General features: G+C 57.0%; 6 protein-coding genes across 6 annotated transcripts; 4 read left to right on the forward strand and 2 right to left on the reverse strand.

Moving 5' to 3' along the window:
• The first annotated feature begins 54 nt into the window (after positions 1–54).
• F5Z01DRAFT_505783 (uncharacterized protein) lies at positions 55–2,708 on the forward strand. The gene is made up of 2 exons (XM_046260316.1): positions 55–238; positions 292–2,708. The coding sequence occupies exons 1-2, from the start codon at positions 226–228 to the stop codon at positions 2,544–2,546; spliced, it is 2,268 nt and encodes a 755-aa protein (XP_046120263.1). The 5' UTR covers positions 55–225; the 3' UTR covers positions 2,547–2,708.
• Positions 2,709–2,811: 103 nt separating this feature from the next.
• F5Z01DRAFT_618840 (Cys/Met metabolism PLP-dependent enzyme-domain-containing protein) lies at positions 2,812–5,318 on the reverse strand (the record flags this gene model as incomplete). Its single annotated transcript, XM_046261058.1, has 6 exons — positions 2,812–2,969; positions 3,031–3,554; positions 3,851–3,979; positions 4,047–5,089; positions 5,149–5,203; positions 5,272–5,318. 6 exons carry the CDS (start codon positions 5,316–5,318, stop codon positions 2,812–2,814), a joined length of 1,956 nt encoding a protein of 651 aa, XP_046120264.1.
• A 656-nt stretch (positions 5,319–5,974) lies between these two features.
• F5Z01DRAFT_672336 (uncharacterized protein) lies at positions 5,975–6,545 on the reverse strand (the record flags this gene model as incomplete). The annotated part of the gene is made up of 2 exons (XM_046264800.1): positions 5,975–6,390; positions 6,467–6,545. 2 exons carry the CDS (start codon positions 6,543–6,545, stop codon positions 5,975–5,977), a joined length of 495 nt encoding a protein of 164 aa, XP_046120265.1.
• A 2,428-nt stretch (positions 6,546–8,973) lies between these two features.
• F5Z01DRAFT_634663 (uncharacterized protein) lies at positions 8,974–11,566 on the forward strand (the record flags this gene model as incomplete). The annotated part of the gene is made up of 4 exons (XM_046262079.1): positions 8,974–10,985; positions 11,041–11,139; positions 11,328–11,417; positions 11,461–11,566. 4 exons carry the CDS (start codon positions 8,974–8,976, stop codon positions 11,564–11,566), a joined length of 2,307 nt encoding a protein of 768 aa, XP_046120266.1.
• A 14-nt stretch (positions 11,567–11,580) lies between these two features.
• On the forward strand, positions 11,581–15,223 carry F5Z01DRAFT_649926 (WD40-repeat-containing domain protein). The gene has a single exon (XM_046263120.1). It carries the CDS (start codon positions 11,875–11,877, stop codon positions 15,100–15,102), a length of 3,228 nt encoding a protein of 1,075 aa, XP_046120267.1. The 5' UTR covers positions 11,581–11,874; the 3' UTR covers positions 15,103–15,223.
• Positions 15,224–16,212: 989 nt separating this feature from the next.
• F5Z01DRAFT_672338 (uncharacterized protein) lies at positions 16,213–17,002 on the forward strand (the record flags this gene model as incomplete). Its single annotated transcript, XM_046264801.1, has 2 exons — positions 16,213–16,413; positions 16,481–17,002. 2 exons carry the CDS (start codon positions 16,213–16,215, stop codon positions 17,000–17,002), a joined length of 723 nt encoding a protein of 240 aa, XP_046120268.1.
• Between the last annotated feature and the right edge of the window lie 120 nt (positions 17,003–17,122).

Genomic DNA, 17,122 nt, shown 5'->3' on the forward strand with positions numbered 1-17,122 from the left:
GCATGTTAACCTGTCTTTTTGTCCTTCTTCACAATCATTCGAAGCTATCCTTCGCATCTAGTCCCGTCCTTCCACTTCTCCAACATCGCCCACGTCGGGGTTCGCCTGCGTGCTTGCGCTTACCGACTCAACTCGCATTTGTCACACAGATAAGGCACGCACGGGTATCATCGAGAGTGACCACGCTCACCTGCCGAGGGGAGGCGGAAGGCGAAAAGGGGCAAGATGTTTTCTGAATGTACGTCACCGTCCTCTCGACTTATCTATTGCGTCAAGCTCACATGGTCCCAGATGCATCACGGTTTCTCGCCCAGTCCCAGTCGAGATTGTCGAACTTTGGCGGCCAACAGCAAACCTCTGACCCCAGTGAACACGACCGCAGTAATCCTACCCAACGCGACTGGGCATCCCGCCGCGACCGAGCCTCCAACAGATCCTACCTCGCCGCCCGAGGGAACCCTTATCAGCAGACCGGCACCGGTTCACGTTTCGGCAATCTCGCATTCGCCTCGCGAATATCGGCCGCACAGGATGCACCTTTGTTCCACAGCACAGTCGACGAGTTCCACGAGGACGATGAGCAGGAGCGGGATCGAGAAACGGCCGACATGTATGCGCTCCAGCGATCCCGGAGGGTTGCGGCAGCCAGTCAACTCGCACAGAGCGTCGAGTCGGCCGAGAATAGTCGAGGTTCTCTAGATGCGAGCGCAGAGGACGACCATCCCTATTCCGGTCGAGCTGGGCGAGGCCTAAAGAGTAGCTGGAACGGGACGAGGAGCACCCACAGACCCGGCATGGGCAAGGATGCTGTCCTGGAAGAGGAGGGCGAGGAGGCCGCGGCGCATGGTGATGAATCCCGAGAGAACAGTCTGGACAGCAAAGGCAAGATGGTCGATGTTGGGCTGGAGTCTCAAATCGAGGTCGACGACGACCCGCCGGAATCGCTGTTCGGAGCACCAACGGAAGACAGCCCGCCAGCCTTTCAAAAGTTCAAGGGAGATGCGGAACGCGCGCCATTCTTGCATAGGACGGAAGACGACGAGCAAAGCGCCGTGTCGAGACTGTCTGCAGACGACGAACAACCAATGAACACGCAAACAAATGCCACCCCCGAGGGCGAGGTCTTTCACCACGACCCCTTCTTCGCCTGGATCTTCTTGATCGCACTCGCCTCCATGTTCTCGACTTTTGTGCTGGTTTGGCTTAACACGTCGCCTACGAAAAGCCCCGTCGGCGACACCATCTACACGACCCTGCAAAGGTCTTTCAACATGCTTGCGGTGGACACAGTTGTGTCGATACTGGTATCCTTTGTGTGGCTAGCTGCCCTGCGCTCCTTTGTGCGGCCACTGGTCAACATGATTATCATTGCGGTGCCGGTTATCCTGTTATCGTTCTCGCTATACTCGTTCGTGTCCTCGTTTAAGGGACGGACACATGGTGCCAGCTTCCAGGATCTGGTGATGCGCTGGCTGTCACTGGCGCCGGCGGCAGGCTGCGTGCTGTGGCTGTATCTGGTCGTGAGGAGCCGGCAGGCCATCCAGCAAGCAATAGAGATCCTGCAATTCTCTAGCAAGATTTTGGCCCAGAATTCTGGACTCCTGGCGGTGGGCTTTGGATGTCTGGCCCTCATCGTTCTGTGGACATGGGCGTGGCTGGGCATGTTCACGCGCGTCTTTATGGGCGGCTACTTTTCCAAGAGTCTTGTCCGCTTCGTGATCCGGTTCTCGAGCTGGTGGCTGGGCGCGGCCTTTATTTTTATGTACATGTGGACGATTTCGGTGATCAATTCTGTCCACCGGGCCATCACGGCGGCCACTGTTTCTCAGTGGTACTTTCACCGCAACGCAGGCCCGGCTACGCCCTCGCGGGAGATTGTGGGAGCGGCCATGGTCCACGCAGTGACAACCATTTTCGGCAGCATCTGCGAGTCTACACTATTGGCGCTGCTCATCCGCGCACCACTGATCTTTCTACCCAGGCGGCTCGGGGGTCTAATCACGAACATGGCTTCATTCTGGATACCGACGCCCGTCATTGCGCTGACTAACCCGTTGACCGTCACTTATGGGGCGATTCACTCGCATAACCTGTCCAAGTCGGCTCGTGGCCTTGAACAGATGGAGGTCATCTCACCCGCCATCCCGACGACGACACTCACGCCACGCGCACTGGCCATTGGACGGACCAACGGACTCTTGCCGTACCGGCTGGCAAAATTGCTTCTCGTCGCGACCCGCCTGATCATGGCAACGGGTCTCGGCTTTGCAGGCTGGGTCATCACCGCGAAGCAGCTCCGTATCGAGATGCCCGAGGGCACCGGCATCCGAGGCTCAGCGTACGCTTACGTCGTGGGTATCATGGCCAGTTTTATCGGCTACTCGATTCTCGGTGCCATGGAGGGCATCCTCAGTGGGATTGTGGACGCGGTGCTGATCTGCTACGGGAGTGAGAGGCGGATGGACCGGGGACACGGACGGTTCTGCCTAGAGGCAGCTTATTTATTCGGAGAGAGGCGTCCTGGGGAGGTGATGGGATATGCATGATTCGACGTTGGTTTTGGGATGGAGTTTTTATGAGCATCTACGTACTCAGCTTTCTTATTAAGAGTAGGGCAGCGTTTGCAATTTATAATGTGACTCGACACGAACGCGATCAAAGTGAAGAGCCTGTTTGTGGTGAACATTTTCCAGTCACTGATCTGTCTCTCTGTCTTTGAATTTCGGTGACTGTTTCATTGTTTCTTGTTTCTCTTCTGGTAGAGCCCTCGAGTTCAGTATATCATAGACAGACACAGCACATCCCTGGCTCTCATCTCCTCACACCATCATCTTTCTTCTTGTCTGCGCCGGACAGATACGCAGCCATGTCAAAGTTGCCGAGCGGGTTCGGTTGGGCGCCGCCCTGCATGGCGGCCAGGGGTCCATTGCGCTGGTGCTGTTCCAGTTCGGCCTTCATCTCGGGGTCCACTGCGAATTCTGTCAGCTCTCTTGTCCAATGATTCATCTGTCCTTCCTGCTGGAAACTCACTGTTCTCCATGAGCTTGGGCATGCCCACAAACATGACCATGCTGACCAACCCCATGAGGATCATGGGGTTCTTGAGGATCGTCATGACCGAGAAGCTGGGCCGCTCGGCAAAGTACATCTTGCCGCCGAGGGCTTTCAGCTCGACGCCCGTCCCCGCGCTGCCGGCCTTGACCTCCCTCTTCTCGCCCTTATTGTCCCACTCGTTGCCGCGGTACGTCTCCCAGGCCTCAATGGTGCCGTCGTCCTTGACGTCGATGCGGAGCGGCTGGAAGACGTCCGTGGGGCAGTGGACGTCGAGGAGGTACGAGTCGGCCGTGAGGTTGTGGAAGAGGAAGGTGTTCAGGCTCGACACGGGCGAGGAGTGGTGGGCGTGGAGAGAGGAGAGGGTGGCATGCGTCGAGGCCGGGAGGGTGAATGGGTTCGGCTTGGCGGGCAGGTAGAGGGTGAGAGAATGGGCGAGGGCCGTCGATAGAAGCCCAGTGAGGGCCAGAAGCTCGAATCGCATGATGGCGGCTTGGTTGGTGCTGGTGGTGAAATACCTACACGATTCGCCTTGCGTGGGGAGCATGTTGAGGCGGGAGGTGCAGTGATGTCAGCCAATCACGTGCAAAGAGTGGATCTACACTCTAGGAGCTTCCAGTGCAGTGTTGAGGTTTCACAGAGATAAGCAATTACACACGTATGCACATGAGCTTTATTTCGACTACTACGTAGATCTGATCCTTTTCATGGCGCCGTTGGAGCTTCAGTCTGCTTTCCAGATGTCGCATCCGGGCCCTTTTCTCCCCCCTCCGCCTTCGCTGCCGCTGCCTTCTTGAACGACTGCGCAAAGTCGGCGATAATGTCATCAATATGCTCAATGCCGACCGAGATGCGAATCAGATCCTCCGTCACGCCTGAGCTGATGCGCTCCTCCTCGGAGAGCTGCTCGTGGGTGGTGTTCCAGGGGCTGGTGATTCATTAGCTTTCCACATCTTTCCGCGAAGACAACTCGAATGAGAGGCAGGGGAACTCACTGGATGGCCAACGTCTTGGCATCACCGACGTTTGCCAGGTTGGAAATCAGATTGAAGCTATCGACGACCTGGGTGCCGGCAGCAGCGCCTCCCTTGACGCCAAAGCTGAGCACGCCGCCGAAGCCCCTCTTCAGGTAGCGCTTCGCGTTCTCGTGGTACGGGTGGCTTGCAAGGCCTGGATACGACACCCATGAGACATACTCGCTCTTCTCGAGCCACTGCGCGAGCTTGAGCGCATTCTCGGCGTGGCGCTCGGCCCGGAGAGACAGCGTCTCGATTCCGAGGATCAGCTGCTGCGCGGCAAAGGGGTTGAGGGTGGCGCCAAGGTCACGCAGAATCTCGACTCGGGCGCGGATGATGAAAGACTGGGCGCCAAATGTCTCCCAGAACTTGAGGCCGTGGTAGCCCTCTGAGGGCTCGACGAATTGCGGGAAGCGCTTGGGGTGGTCACCCCAAGGGAACTTGCCGCTGTCGACGACCACGCCGCCAATGGTCGTGCCGTGGCCGCCGATCCACTTGGTGGCCGAGTGGACGACAATGTCGGCGCCGTGCTCGATGGGACGGATAAAGTAGCCGCCCGCACCAAAGGTGTTGTCCACAACGAGCGGAACGCCCTTCTCGTGCGCCACCTTGGCGATGGCCTCGAGATCGGGGACGTTGTAGCGGGGGTTGCCGATGCTCTCGACGTAGACGGCCTTGGTCTTGTCGTCAATGGCGTTGCGAATGTTCTCGAGATTGTCCACGTCGACAAACTTGGTCTTGATGCCGAGGCGCGGCAAGAAGACCTTGAGCTGGTTGTACGTGCCGCCGTAGAGGTTGGTGGTGGACACAATGTTGTCGCCCGCGTGGGCGAGCGTGGCGAAGGCGATGAACTGCGCGCCCTGGCCCGAGGAGGCGGCGAGGGCGGCGATACCGCCCTCGAGCGCGGCGATGCGCTTCTCAAAGACGTCGACCGTCGGGTTCATGATGCGGGAGTAGATGTTGCCAAACTCCTTGAGGCCAAAGAGGCGCGCGCCATGGGCCGAGTCATTGAAGGTGTAGCTCTGGGCGTTTTTGTCAACGTTTCGTTTCCTCAAGGCAGCGTGCAAGGGGAGAGACGCACGGACGTGGCATAGATGGGCACCGCGCGCGAGTTCGTCGTGGGGTCGGCTTCCTGGCTGAACGTCCTTGTCAGTCGTGCTGCTCTTCTTCATCATGTGACAGATGATAGATGTCTGTGACGTACCCAGCATGGAGCTGCAGGGTCTCAAAGTTCTTGCTAAGCTCGGACATTGTGGCTCACGACCAGACTGGATAGTACGAGACAAGAGAAGAAAGGTTGGATTTCTCGAGAGCAACCAAGATGGAGAGGAGAAAGGTGCCATTAAGCTGGGTACTTATATCAGGTCATCCCTCCAATCCAGGGTCCAGTCCAGCCCGTCCGAGGTTGGTCAATGGAGGGGTCTGGTCGGCTGCGGGAGTAGGTTGAAACTAAAGAAGTGAGTAGCACGCCATCGCGGCTGGCGTCATTCGCAATGAACCCAGAGGAATCATGTGCTTTGCTGCCCATGGATGAGGGGGAATGGCGAATTCTAGCTGTCGCTTCCAGGCCAGCCCCACGGTCGGCGGGACACCACGCCTGACCGACCGATGCCGGACCATCCCCAGCTGCCAAGGTCGGTAATTGGGAGGCAGAAACGTGGTGCTACGCGATTCGTAATGAGTACTGGTAATCGTTTTAGTATGGAGCGGCGGCAGATGCACACCACTTCTCTATTATGCCATACAATGCTTCACCCATGTCCAAGTGAGTTCAATCAATCGCTAAACGCCCCCGCGCCCCAAGACCAGTCCAGTTTCGTTGCGCAATGTTTCGTGTACTTTCATGCCAAAGATCCATGCCGCCGCCATGCAATGAGTATCGTGTCGTGTCGTCGTCGTGCCAGATGTCAGACCTGCCTCATCTGCTGTTCGCCCTGGCTGCTGCTGTCTGCGTCCGTCTCCGCCTGGAAGCCATCGCCCGCCATAATCATCTCCTTGGCCCGGATCAGCGTCGAGCCCATCCAGGTGATAAACTCGGCAGCCGCCACGACACTCGTGGCCCGGCCGACGGCGCACACTGTCCCGTTACAGAAGAGCAACGCGCTGAGAAACACGGCCAGCGCGATGAACCCCGCAAAGTAGAAGATGGTGTTGATCGCCTCCACGCCCAGCAGTGCGTACGGGTGTGTCCAGCGCACCGGCAAGCACCGCGGGCCCAGGACCAGGTAGGCGATGGACAGCACGGAGAAGATGGGCGCAAACATGAGAAAGTTGAAAGACGAGGGCGCGCCCATCGACGTCCGCAACATGTACCAGTTGATCACTGCTCCATCGTCAGCATAGGAACGGGGACCACACATCATGGCTTCCTTGGCCATTTCCGTATTGGGGAGACTCACCCAGTCCAGAGAGAACGATATTGGTGATCGCTGCCAGGCCCTGCAGCGTCCGCAACGCGGTCAGGGCCCAGGACGCCATACTGAGAGACAAGGCAAGGAAATATGCAAATCCCAGACTCTCTCCCGTTCCCAAAGACAAGTAAGAATACAGCAGAACAGCCAGCAGGACTCGTCGTGGCGCGGTGGCGGCAATGTGGCGTGCCAGACAGCCTACTCCTTCAAGAATGAATGACCCGTCCAAGCCAAAGTTGTCGCAGGAAACAGGGCCGTGGCTGTCTATAAACACACTTGATTTCCAAGTGATGAACGGATACAGCTAGGGGCGACAGCCATGTGTCACGTCCCGTAGCGGGCGAGGTCGGGCAGCGCGAGACAATCTGCTACCTGTTGCCAGTGACAGGCTCGTGAACCATTCGAGGGTGATATAAGGATATCGATGGCATGGAGGCAGGGAATGCGCAGCACCTCACTAGGCGTCAGAGGATGTCGAATTTGAGTGAGACCTTGGGGCAAAGTGAAACGACGTGTTCCAGGGAGCGCCCTTGTTTTTTTCTCTGCCTTCTTTGCGACAACGCACGACAGCACGGAGCAGTCAGCGACACAGTGACCGAGAGGGACTAGGACGAGAAGAAGCCGTCGAGTGTGATGAAGTGACAGAGGAAGAAGAAGGAAAAAGGGTTGCATCGTGAAATCTCGACGGTGGATAACAGCAGCGCCCGGCGGCACTTGGGAGGAGTACCACCGGCCGTGCGGTGGGTACGGGTCCACCCGGCCGTCAACAGTGCCGAAGAAAAGGCCGGTTGGGGGTCAGATCTCCTCCTTGCCATTGTCTGCGAGATGATAGTCGATAATAAATAGCTGGCGTGGGCCTCTGTCGCGGATGCAGGTCGGGAGTGAGGTTGCGGCACGGCGGCGTCTGGGCGTTGGGCATCGTGTGGTTTGGCCCCAAGTGGCATTCCTCCTTGGATCAGCTGGGGCTGCGCGAAACATGACGGCCAGCTTGATGAATGCACCTCTGGAATGCACTGGGGTACCACTGAAGGTTGTCTTGCACGTATATCTTAACGTTACACGCTTCCTTGTCGCCAGAGTCCAAGGCTCCAGGCTTGGGCTCCAGGCTTGGGCTCCATGGTAGGGCAAGGAAGATCGACAAAACAAGCCTCGACAGGCGTTGGAGGCAATGCAGAGACTGCATCGGCACTTGCGCTCGCCAGACAGCCGTGCCAGGTTGCACGTCGCATCGGCGGTGGTATTATTAGAAGCCGATGTCAATTCCCAGGTTGAAACACGAATGTCAATGCGACAGAAGAGAGGGAGGTCGTTATTGGCCACGTCGAATCGGGGCCATCATGACCTTGACGGTTGACCACATCCTGATTCGCGTTGCACCGCTGTTAGAAAATCGTCTTTCGACAGCGTCGTCGCGTGGAACGATCGGGGGTTCTAGATGCTATATAATAGACCAGTATTTCAGTAGTTGTCGGTCGGTCATGTGTCGTGCGCTGCAACTTCAAGTATCTGGTCTCAGGGGCCAGTCATTGTTGGACGCCGTGTCAGCGTCGGATGGGTGCACTTCAACAGTCAGCGCGCGACGACGAGACGTCCGTACAGCCTACAGGTGCACCTGATGTCTGGCTCGGGTCGGGGGCTCTGCGGATTGCGCGTTTATATGTTATGTTCACGACGCATGGGCCATAACGTTATCTCAGTGCGTAGATAGATGCATTGCCAACGGCTCGACTCGCGTAGACTGAAGTCAGGATCACATGCTGTGGGGGCCCTTTGCACCTACAAGTGCTACAGTCTACGACCAGCGAATCCGAACAAAGCTGGGGTAGTGCGCGATACGTGCCACAGACGCGCAGGATGGCCGGCATCTTCACGTGTTCAATCCGATGTGCACAGGAGCAGTAATAATTACTTGGGGATGGAATTAAGGTTACGGCGATCACCTTCACTCATGTGCCCGCGAGGCACAGTGATCGCTGGTAGGGATTGTCAACCACGAGACTTAGATAGGTATGCATCAAGCAATCGGCACGGTGGTTTCGGATGTGAATGAAAGAAGCCGGGCCATTGACAAGAGGACCCTTCGTCATGTGGTTACCGAACCATTAAATAATTGGTAATGTCCTGTAATAGGGGACGAGAGCTGTGAAGTTGAAGAAATCTGGGGCAGCAGCCGAGGCTCACCTGCGCTGTGGATGTGGGAAGGCGCTTGGCCTCGGCGTCGGCGCTCCTTCCTTCCCCAGACCTGTCCCCCCCAGTGGACGGAAGGACGCACGTAAGTACGGAGTACCTACCTTCTTTACCTTCAACGCACAATCTAGCCTCACTTCTTCTCTCTAACCTTCTCCCAAGGGGCTCACGACGCACCTCACCTCACCTCGACTCCTGCTCAACCTTCTTTCTGTCTATCATTCCTCGGTCTCTCCGTGCCACCCTCCTTCGCCTGAAACCGACCACCTGACTGACTTTCGTCATCGCCACTGCTCACCACGCCCACAATGGCCCCAAGGGACGCACAGAGCATCATTGCTGAGCTCAAGCAGCCCCCTCCTCCAGGCTCCCCCTACGGTGTGCCCGTCCCTGGCACCGAGCGCCCCGGGCGCAGTGCCATCTACCGTCACTGGAGGTTCCGCGACCAACCATTGCTGTCCACCCTCGAACCCGAAGTCCAAACCCTTCACGATGTCTTCGAGAGTGCCGCGCGCAAATTCCCCAACAACCGATGTCTAGGCAGCCGCCCGTGGAACCCTGCCACCCGCTCGTGGGGTGACAAGTACGAATGGGCAACATACGCCGAGACGGCGCAGAGGAGGAAGAACCTGGGTGCCGGTATCGTGGAGATCCACAAGGCGGCGGGCATCACCGCCGACAAGTACGGTGTTGGGCTCTGGTCCCAGAACCGCGCCGAATGGCAGCTCACGGACCTCGCGCTCGCTACGCAGGGCCTCTACACGGTGTCGCTGTATGAGACTCTGGGGCCCGAGACCTCGGAGTACATCATCAATCACGCCGAGCTGTCTTGCGTCGTGTGCTCGCTGCCGCACATCCCCACGCTCCTTAAGATGGCACCTCGCCTGCCAAACCTCAAATTGATCGTGTCCATGGACTCCCTTGACGCCGGCGAGATGGATGCCAACTCCAAGGCCGCTCTGCTGAACCAGCTGGCCTCCGAACACGGCATCAAGGTTTTGTCCCTGGCCGAGGTGGAGGAGATTGGCGCTCGATCTGGCCGCGAATTCCGCCCTCCAGTCAGCTCCGACTTCTGCACCATCAACTACACGTCCGGAACGACGGGTGCGCCCAAGGGCGTTGTCCTGACACACCGTGCTGCTGTGGCCGCCCTCGCGTCAGGCCGAACTGGCGGCCAGATGGGTCCCAAGGACGTGCACATGTCCTACTTGCCCCTGGCGCACATCTACGGGCGCATGATCGATGGCATTGCCTTGGCTGAGGGTGCGGCCATTGGCTACTTCCGCGGCGACGTTCTGGGCTTGGTCGACGACATGAAGATTCTCAAGCCTACTGGCTTCATCTCGGTGCCTCGTCTGTTCAACCGGTTCAACTCGGCCATTCGTGTGGCGACCGTGGAGGCCCCCGGCCTTAGGGGTGCGCTCTCGAACCGCGTCATCTCTGCAAAGAAGGCGCAGATGAAGCAGCCCGCCGGCAAGGCTTCCAACAAGCACTTCCTGTACGACCGCATCTGGACGCCCAAGGTCAAGGCCGCTGTTGGGCTCGACAGGGTTCACTCTATGATCAGCGGCAGTGCCCAGCTGGATCCCGATGTGCAGGAGTTCCTCCGCGCCGCCTTCGCCAACGACTTCAAGCAGGGCTACGGCATGACCGAGACATATGCCGTCGGCACCATCCAGTCCACGGGCGACTTCACCACGGGCAACATTGGTGCGCCCATGCCATGCATGGAGATCTGCCTCGAGTCCGTTCCCGAGTTCAACTACAGCGTCGACGACAAGCCGAACCCGCGTGGTGAGCTCCTGCTGAGGGGGCCAGCGCTCTTCAGCGAGTACTACAAGAATGAGGAGGAGACGAGCAAGACGATTGAGGCTGATGGATGGTTCCACAGTGGAGACATTGCGGAAATCGACAAGCTGGGCCGGGTCAAGATTGTCGACCGCAAGAAGAACGTCCTCAAGCTGGCCCAGGGCGAGTACATCTCCCCGGAGCGCATCGAGAACGTGTTCCTGGGCAACACCCCTGTCGTAGCCACGGCGTTTGTGCACGGCGACCCCAAGGAGTCCACCCTGGTGGCCATCTTTGGCATTGATCCCGAGAACTTTGCGCCCTTCGCCAGCAAGGTCACCGGGGAGAAGATCGCCCAGACCGACACGGCTGCCCTCAAGGCGGCTACGCAGAACCCCAAGGTCCGGGCCGCTTTGCTCAAGATCCTGGATGGCATTGCCCGCCACCACAAGTTCAACGGCTTCGAGAAGGTGCGCAATGTGTATCTCGACATTGACCCCTTCACCGTCGACAACGGCCTCATGACCCCTACGTAAGCTGACCCCACTAGCACCCTTTGGTTGGACCTATTACTAACAAGGCTTTAGCCTCAAGACCAAGCGCCCGCTGGTTGTCAAGGCGTTCCAGAAGGAGATCGCCCAGATGTACCAGGAACTGGCGGCTCAGGAAACCCCCAAGACCAAGCTGTAGGTGGCTTGTTAGCGTGAGCTACGGCGGTCGATTTGCTTTCTAGCGTGTGTGCGGCCATATCTTGTACATGTATCGGTGCTAGGAATCTAGGATAAGGATGTCTGCTACGTAGGTCTACCACGTACGCGGTCGGGTGTGACTATCGAGGTAGTAACTGAAGAGCATATATCATATCATACCTTAGCTATGGATTATTCTCTATGCGAGCCAGTGACGATTCTGACCAGTTGGATTTACGTCCTCATTCTATGGGTGCTTTAGACGCTGCTTGTTCGTATGTTTTATAAGGCTACGCCCTGGCTACTATATAGCCTTAGCCTTTATGGAGGTTCGACGCTAACATTTTATGTGGGGCAATTAAGCGGGAGCGGGCAAACTTTGATCCGCCTGCTTTGTCTCGGGCGGGGCGACCTTAGGAATTAACGGTGAAGCCTTAACTCGTAACCTCCTATCGCGGGCCTCTTCTTTGTGATTAATTAAGTCTCCTACTCACTTTTGGCGTCCACCTTGTCCGGCATGCTCGCGCGACTGACGCGCCATGGCCCCGTAAGTTCCCACGCGTACCTGAATTAATTACCCCAACCCCCGTGGCCATCCTTCATGCTAAATGCGCGCCCCGCGTCGTCGCGCGTCACCCTGTGATATAGCATTATTAGAGATGCTATATCTTTCTCTTTAACACATTTTCATGTTGGCACATCAGGCCTACGGAATGCGCATCTGTTTCTAGCATGGCATTGACACTTACGGTGTCTAGGGCTTCGTACATTGACCTAACGAACGACGACGATGACGGGCCACCGATAGTGCGAGCCACGGTACCTGCGAAGCGACCAGCCGACACGTCAAGCATTGCAGCGCCAACGGCGCAACGCATTAAGACGAGCTCACAGTCGTCTTTATCGCGCGTCAACGGATCGATACATCCTCAGCCGCCGCCGCTGCCGCCACGAACTGTCACACGACCCAATGCACCAAAGAGAGCTTCGTTAAGGGACTGTCTCGAGCATCAGATCGTGCCCTATGTGGTTCTCAAGCTCTACAACGTCGAGCTGTCTGAAGCCGACAGGGACGAGCTGGCAGAAAGCGTCATCACTGGCATCGCACGGCTGCCCTGTTTCCGCAAGAGACTCGACGAGACAGGCGGTAAACTTTCGCCCAAGGATATATTCGGTTTCCAGGCCAAAATCGACGGCTTGGTTGCGCAGAAATTAGAACAATATCCTCCCCGTCGGGTCAAAAGCTTGCAGCAATGGGCACGGCGGCCGGCAGAACCCGATACCGGTAGTGAGGACAGTCTGCAGCTTTCCGAACCGCTCGTTGAGCAGCCGCCACGGCATATTCCACCTCGAACGAAATTACGATGGCCCGGTTTCGATCCGCTGGAGCTGCCGCCGCGTCGTGTAAGGAAAGAAACCAAGCCGTTTCAACCACTCGCGAGGCCGCCGAGGCCACCGCAGACTGTGTCTCATTGGGGGCTACGCAAGCGACCCTATCGCTCAGCACGCGAGAGGGAGGACATTCGACGAGGACTACGCCTGCGTGAGCGGAACTTGCTCGGTCTGAATGAGCCGTATATATACCATGTGGACTTCTCGGCCGACGAGATTGCGGAACTAGTGAAGCTATTAAACAGAAAGTTTAGAGGCTCTAGATCAGGATCGAGGGGGATTCAGCCGACGCTGAAAGGACTCGTTGACTTGATCCAAGGTGCCGAGGACACGTTCAGCATACCGACTTTCATTGGGAATGATCTCAAAGGACGAGGCATTGACGACATACATAACTTCTGCGCCGACCTAAAGCGCAACGACGTCCCATCGCTACCACCGAGAGTACTATCTCTAAGTCAAAACAAACCCGAGCATCCACAGGACAGGGCATGCGCGCGGCAGTCTTCGCTTATGCTGGCTCGCGAGTTAGAGGGCTACCGCGGCTTTGGTCGAATGCGTGCACACATCAACCTAAAGAAAGAGTTTGAGCTGGCCACTGAAGATGGGCTTGACCTTATCTCCGAGTACACGAATTGCGCCGGCGACGTGATGACGATCTCATGGGCGTCGGAGCACAGCCTACTGTGCGGCACCACAACGCATTCCGATAGTCACAACCAGCAATACAACAAACAGGGCAATCTACTCCTGTGCTCGATGCAGCAAGGCACGTTGCAAGCATACCCAGACCACCGTATACCCCGGCCGGCAGGGAATAAAGAAAACAACACCGAAGCTATGCGCCAAAGTCAGGATCCTTGGGTTTACCCGTCCGTGGCGTCGTCAGACTACGACCCGATCCGCGACCTGCTATACACATCGAGCTACGACCACACTGTCAAAGTGTGGAAGGTGTACCACATGTGGGTCGAACAGGAGCAGGACGGAGACGACGAGGCGAGTGGACATTGGGAGTCGCGGATGGAGCTTCTAGCGACTTGGCAGCATCAAGGCAACGTTAACTTTGTCGTCGCCGCAAAGGACGGTTCGGGCCGTGCGGCTTCTGCGGCAGATGTCCCCACGGAAGCTGTGCGCATATATACAATCGACGAGAACGACCTGGCCAACAGCCCCTACCAGAGTCTGTCGTGTACCCGCACCGACGCCAACGACACGGACAAGTGGGCATACTATCCTGCCACGATGCAGTGGGGCAAAAGCCCCTATACACAACATTTGCTAGCTGTCGGGTACTCGCCCCGAAGTCCAGTCGGCGAGGATCTCGATATTCCAGAGGACAAGCGCGACTCGGGCGAGGTCACAATTTGGGATGCCAATGAGCATCGGAGGGTGAACATTACAAACGCAACAACGGCCAACGTCTTTGAGATCGTCTGGCACCCCGATTTACCCCAGTTCGTCTGCGCCACATCGCCATGTGGGTTGAATATCAGGACAGGTGTCAGGACGCAGCTCCACATCTTCCAGTACGACAACAAGGCCCTCGAGCTCACGTTCTGCGAGTTCGTGTCGCTGGATTGCCCTGCCGCGGACATCAACGAGGTGACGTTCCAGCCCAACTCGCGCAAGCACGCCTATGTCACCGCGGCGTGCACGAACAGAAAAGTCTACGTCTGGGACACCGCGCACCCTGATACCATTCAGCACGTGCTGCATCACGGGCTCTCCAAGGAGTTTTTCGAGGAAGATCCCCGTGACACTGGCGTCAAGTTCACAGCCTGGGGCAGCCTCGACCGTCTGTACACGGGCTCGAGCGATGGAGTTGTCAAGGTGTGGAACGTTCGGGACTCGAAGCCTTTTGTGAGGAAACTCCTCGAGACGGCAGCCCCCGTCTCCTGTGGCGCGTTTTCACCCGATAAGCAGAAGCTCGCTATAGGAGACGCTACCGGACGAGTATGGCTCTACTCGACGGATAGACGCGACGAGGTGAAAAGACATCACACGACCATCGGTGGAAGAAATATTCGCAGGCCAATGCCGTTCTCGCCGCATGCCGAGCCGCCACCTCCAGAGCACGATCCGGGCACAGGGAGCCCGGAATCGATGGACATTGACACGCCAAGTGTGGAGGACACCTCAGAGTGTCTAGGGGAGGGCCAGCTCAGGGGCCAGGCCCTGCTGAAGGCGCAACAAATTGTGAACACGGGTAACCCGGTCATCGGCTGCGTCCACGGACCGGCGTACGAAGCGACCGGTTATTTCAAGAAGGAAGCCCACCTAGACGAGGACTACATGAAGCCCCTACTCCCAGAGATCCAGCGGCAGCAACAGCAGGACAAGATGGACCGTCCTAGCTCCCGACACCGCAGTCTCCTGCGTCTCAGTGGCATGCCGCCCCCCAAGAGCCCGGCCGCCGCTCGCCGCCACGAACAGAATCGGAAGAAGGACCTGGACGAAGAGAGCATCGAGATCTCACTCCGGGTGGAATTGGCAAGGCTCAAGGTCTCCTTGGTAGAAGACTACGATGACCTGCCGTATGAAAGTGCATCAGAGGAGGAGTCATAGCATAACTGGCGAGCGCGTTTTGTCGATTCACATGTGTTGGATGCGTGATTAGCACGTGGCCTTGATTTAGCTTTTGCTACATGAACTTATCATATGAACCCAAGGCGTTGTTCACCTCTAATGTGCATGTATCGTCGCCCGTCCATCTCCAACATGTCAACCTGGACATTCGATCAATGTCGAACTGCCCTTGCTTAACGACGGGGCACCCTTGGCAGCTTCAAAACGAACAGAGTATGAGATGTGGCGTTGTTCTATGAGAGTACTAACTTAGGCCCCTCTACTTCCCGATCACGTCTTGGGTTCCCGAGTCCTCTGAGACGGGACCATGCTCTATGCATGCGAGACAGCGTCACTTGAGGACCAAGATAAGATCTCTCCAAACAGATTTCAGTCGTCGGGCGGCGGCGCGGCGTGACGCATCAGGAGTATGCTTAGCATCATGCTTTGATTCACAGACCAAAACCATGGAACGCTACCAGGAACGAAGACTTCCCCCCATTACATACGTGCAAGACCATGTGGTCGTGACGGAGTTGCTGAGATCCAAGGCAGATCGCCAACTTTGTTCCTAGGCCCCCTTGCCAGAAACTATACGAGTACCATCATCGGATCTGACGGCTTCAACTTCAATATCATGGCGGTGGCCTTCTCCGCGATGGCTCTCGAGTCCCCAATTGGCAATTATGCCAACTTCTTCTGGAGCTTACTGGTTAGCGATGGCATCTTTGAGGGATGTTGGCCGGGTTTACAGGCGAGAACGCCAGATGAAGCGTGTGCTGTTCTTCCCACGACATCACATCAAAGCGAAGAGAGGCCAGCCTTCTTTGGTTAGAATTTCCCAATGTAGTTTTCAGCCCCGATACATAATATTCACAGGGAAACTCCGACTACCATTGGTGGCGGGATAGCCAGCTGCCGAGTGGGCAAAACTGCCTGCTCAGGAACTCAGCTCCGCCGGAGACGATAGGCGCGGAGGGGAAGAAATAGAACAAGCCCATGGTTCAATATGGTATAAATTTGCTACACACGGCAAGGCATCTGCAGCATTCTCTCACGCCTTGGACCAGCCATTCTCTCACACTACGATCTCCGACCACCGCCGCCAAAATGGCCCAAACGAACACAATCTCTGTCACCATCGGCCAGATAGCCAAGATGATTGACCATTCTTTGCTGCATCCGACAATGAAAAACGACGAAATCTTGCAAGGTCTCCGCATCGCAAAGAAGTATGGTGTTGCCACGGCTTGCGTCAAGCCTTACCTGATACCTCTGGCGCTGGAGGAGCTCGCCGGCAGCGACATCTTGGTCTGTCCCGTCATCGGGTTCCCACACGGCAGCAGCACGACGCAGGTCAAGGTCTTTTGAAGCCGAGACGGCCGCGGCCGCTGGCGGAAGAGAAATCGACATGGTCATCAACATTGGCATGGCGCTCGGCGGCGCGTGGGACTACGTGGCGGATGAGATCCGCCAGATCAACGACGTTGTGAGCAAGCACGGTGCCATTCTCAAAGTCATCTTTGAGAACGATTATCTCCAGGGGCATCATATCACCAAGCTCTGCCAGATCTGTTCCGATGTTGGCGTCGCGTTTGTCAAGACGTCGACAGGGTACGGGTTTGTCAAGCAGGAAAACGGACAGTATTCGTACAGGGGAGCGACGGTGGCGCACTTGAAGCTCATGAGGGAGCATTCCAAGCCCACGGTACAGGTCAAGGCGGCCGGAGGTGTCCGCACGCTCGATGATCTGTTGCACGTCATGTCTCTCGGTGTCACGCGCGTTGGCGCAACGGCGACCATCGCCATCATGGAAGAAGCCATGAAGAGAGGGATCAGTGAGGAGCCGACGTTGGTCACTTTCAAGCCAATGGCAGAGGCGTCGTCGGGAGGCTATTGAGCTAGCAGACTTGTGCCCAACTGCCAAGGGATCAATTGTCTATTTCAAAGTTGAACATGGGACCCCACAGCCATCCCTGATCTTGGCCGACGAAGGAAAAGTCTGCTTCCGCCATGCCGT

The sequence above is a fragment of the Emericellopsis atlantica genome (assembly GCF_019669845.1).
Source record: "Emericellopsis atlantica unplaced genomic scaffold F5Z01scaffold_7, whole genome shotgun sequence".
Taxonomy (NCBI): domain Eukaryota; kingdom Fungi; phylum Ascomycota; class Sordariomycetes; order Hypocreales; family Bionectriaceae; genus Emericellopsis; species Emericellopsis atlantica.

Excerpts from the sequence above, each read along its gene's own strand:
- F5Z01DRAFT_649926 (XM_046263120.1), top strand. The coding sequence starts at position 11,875 with ATGGCATTGACACTTACGGTGTCTAGGGCTTCGTACATTGACCTAACG.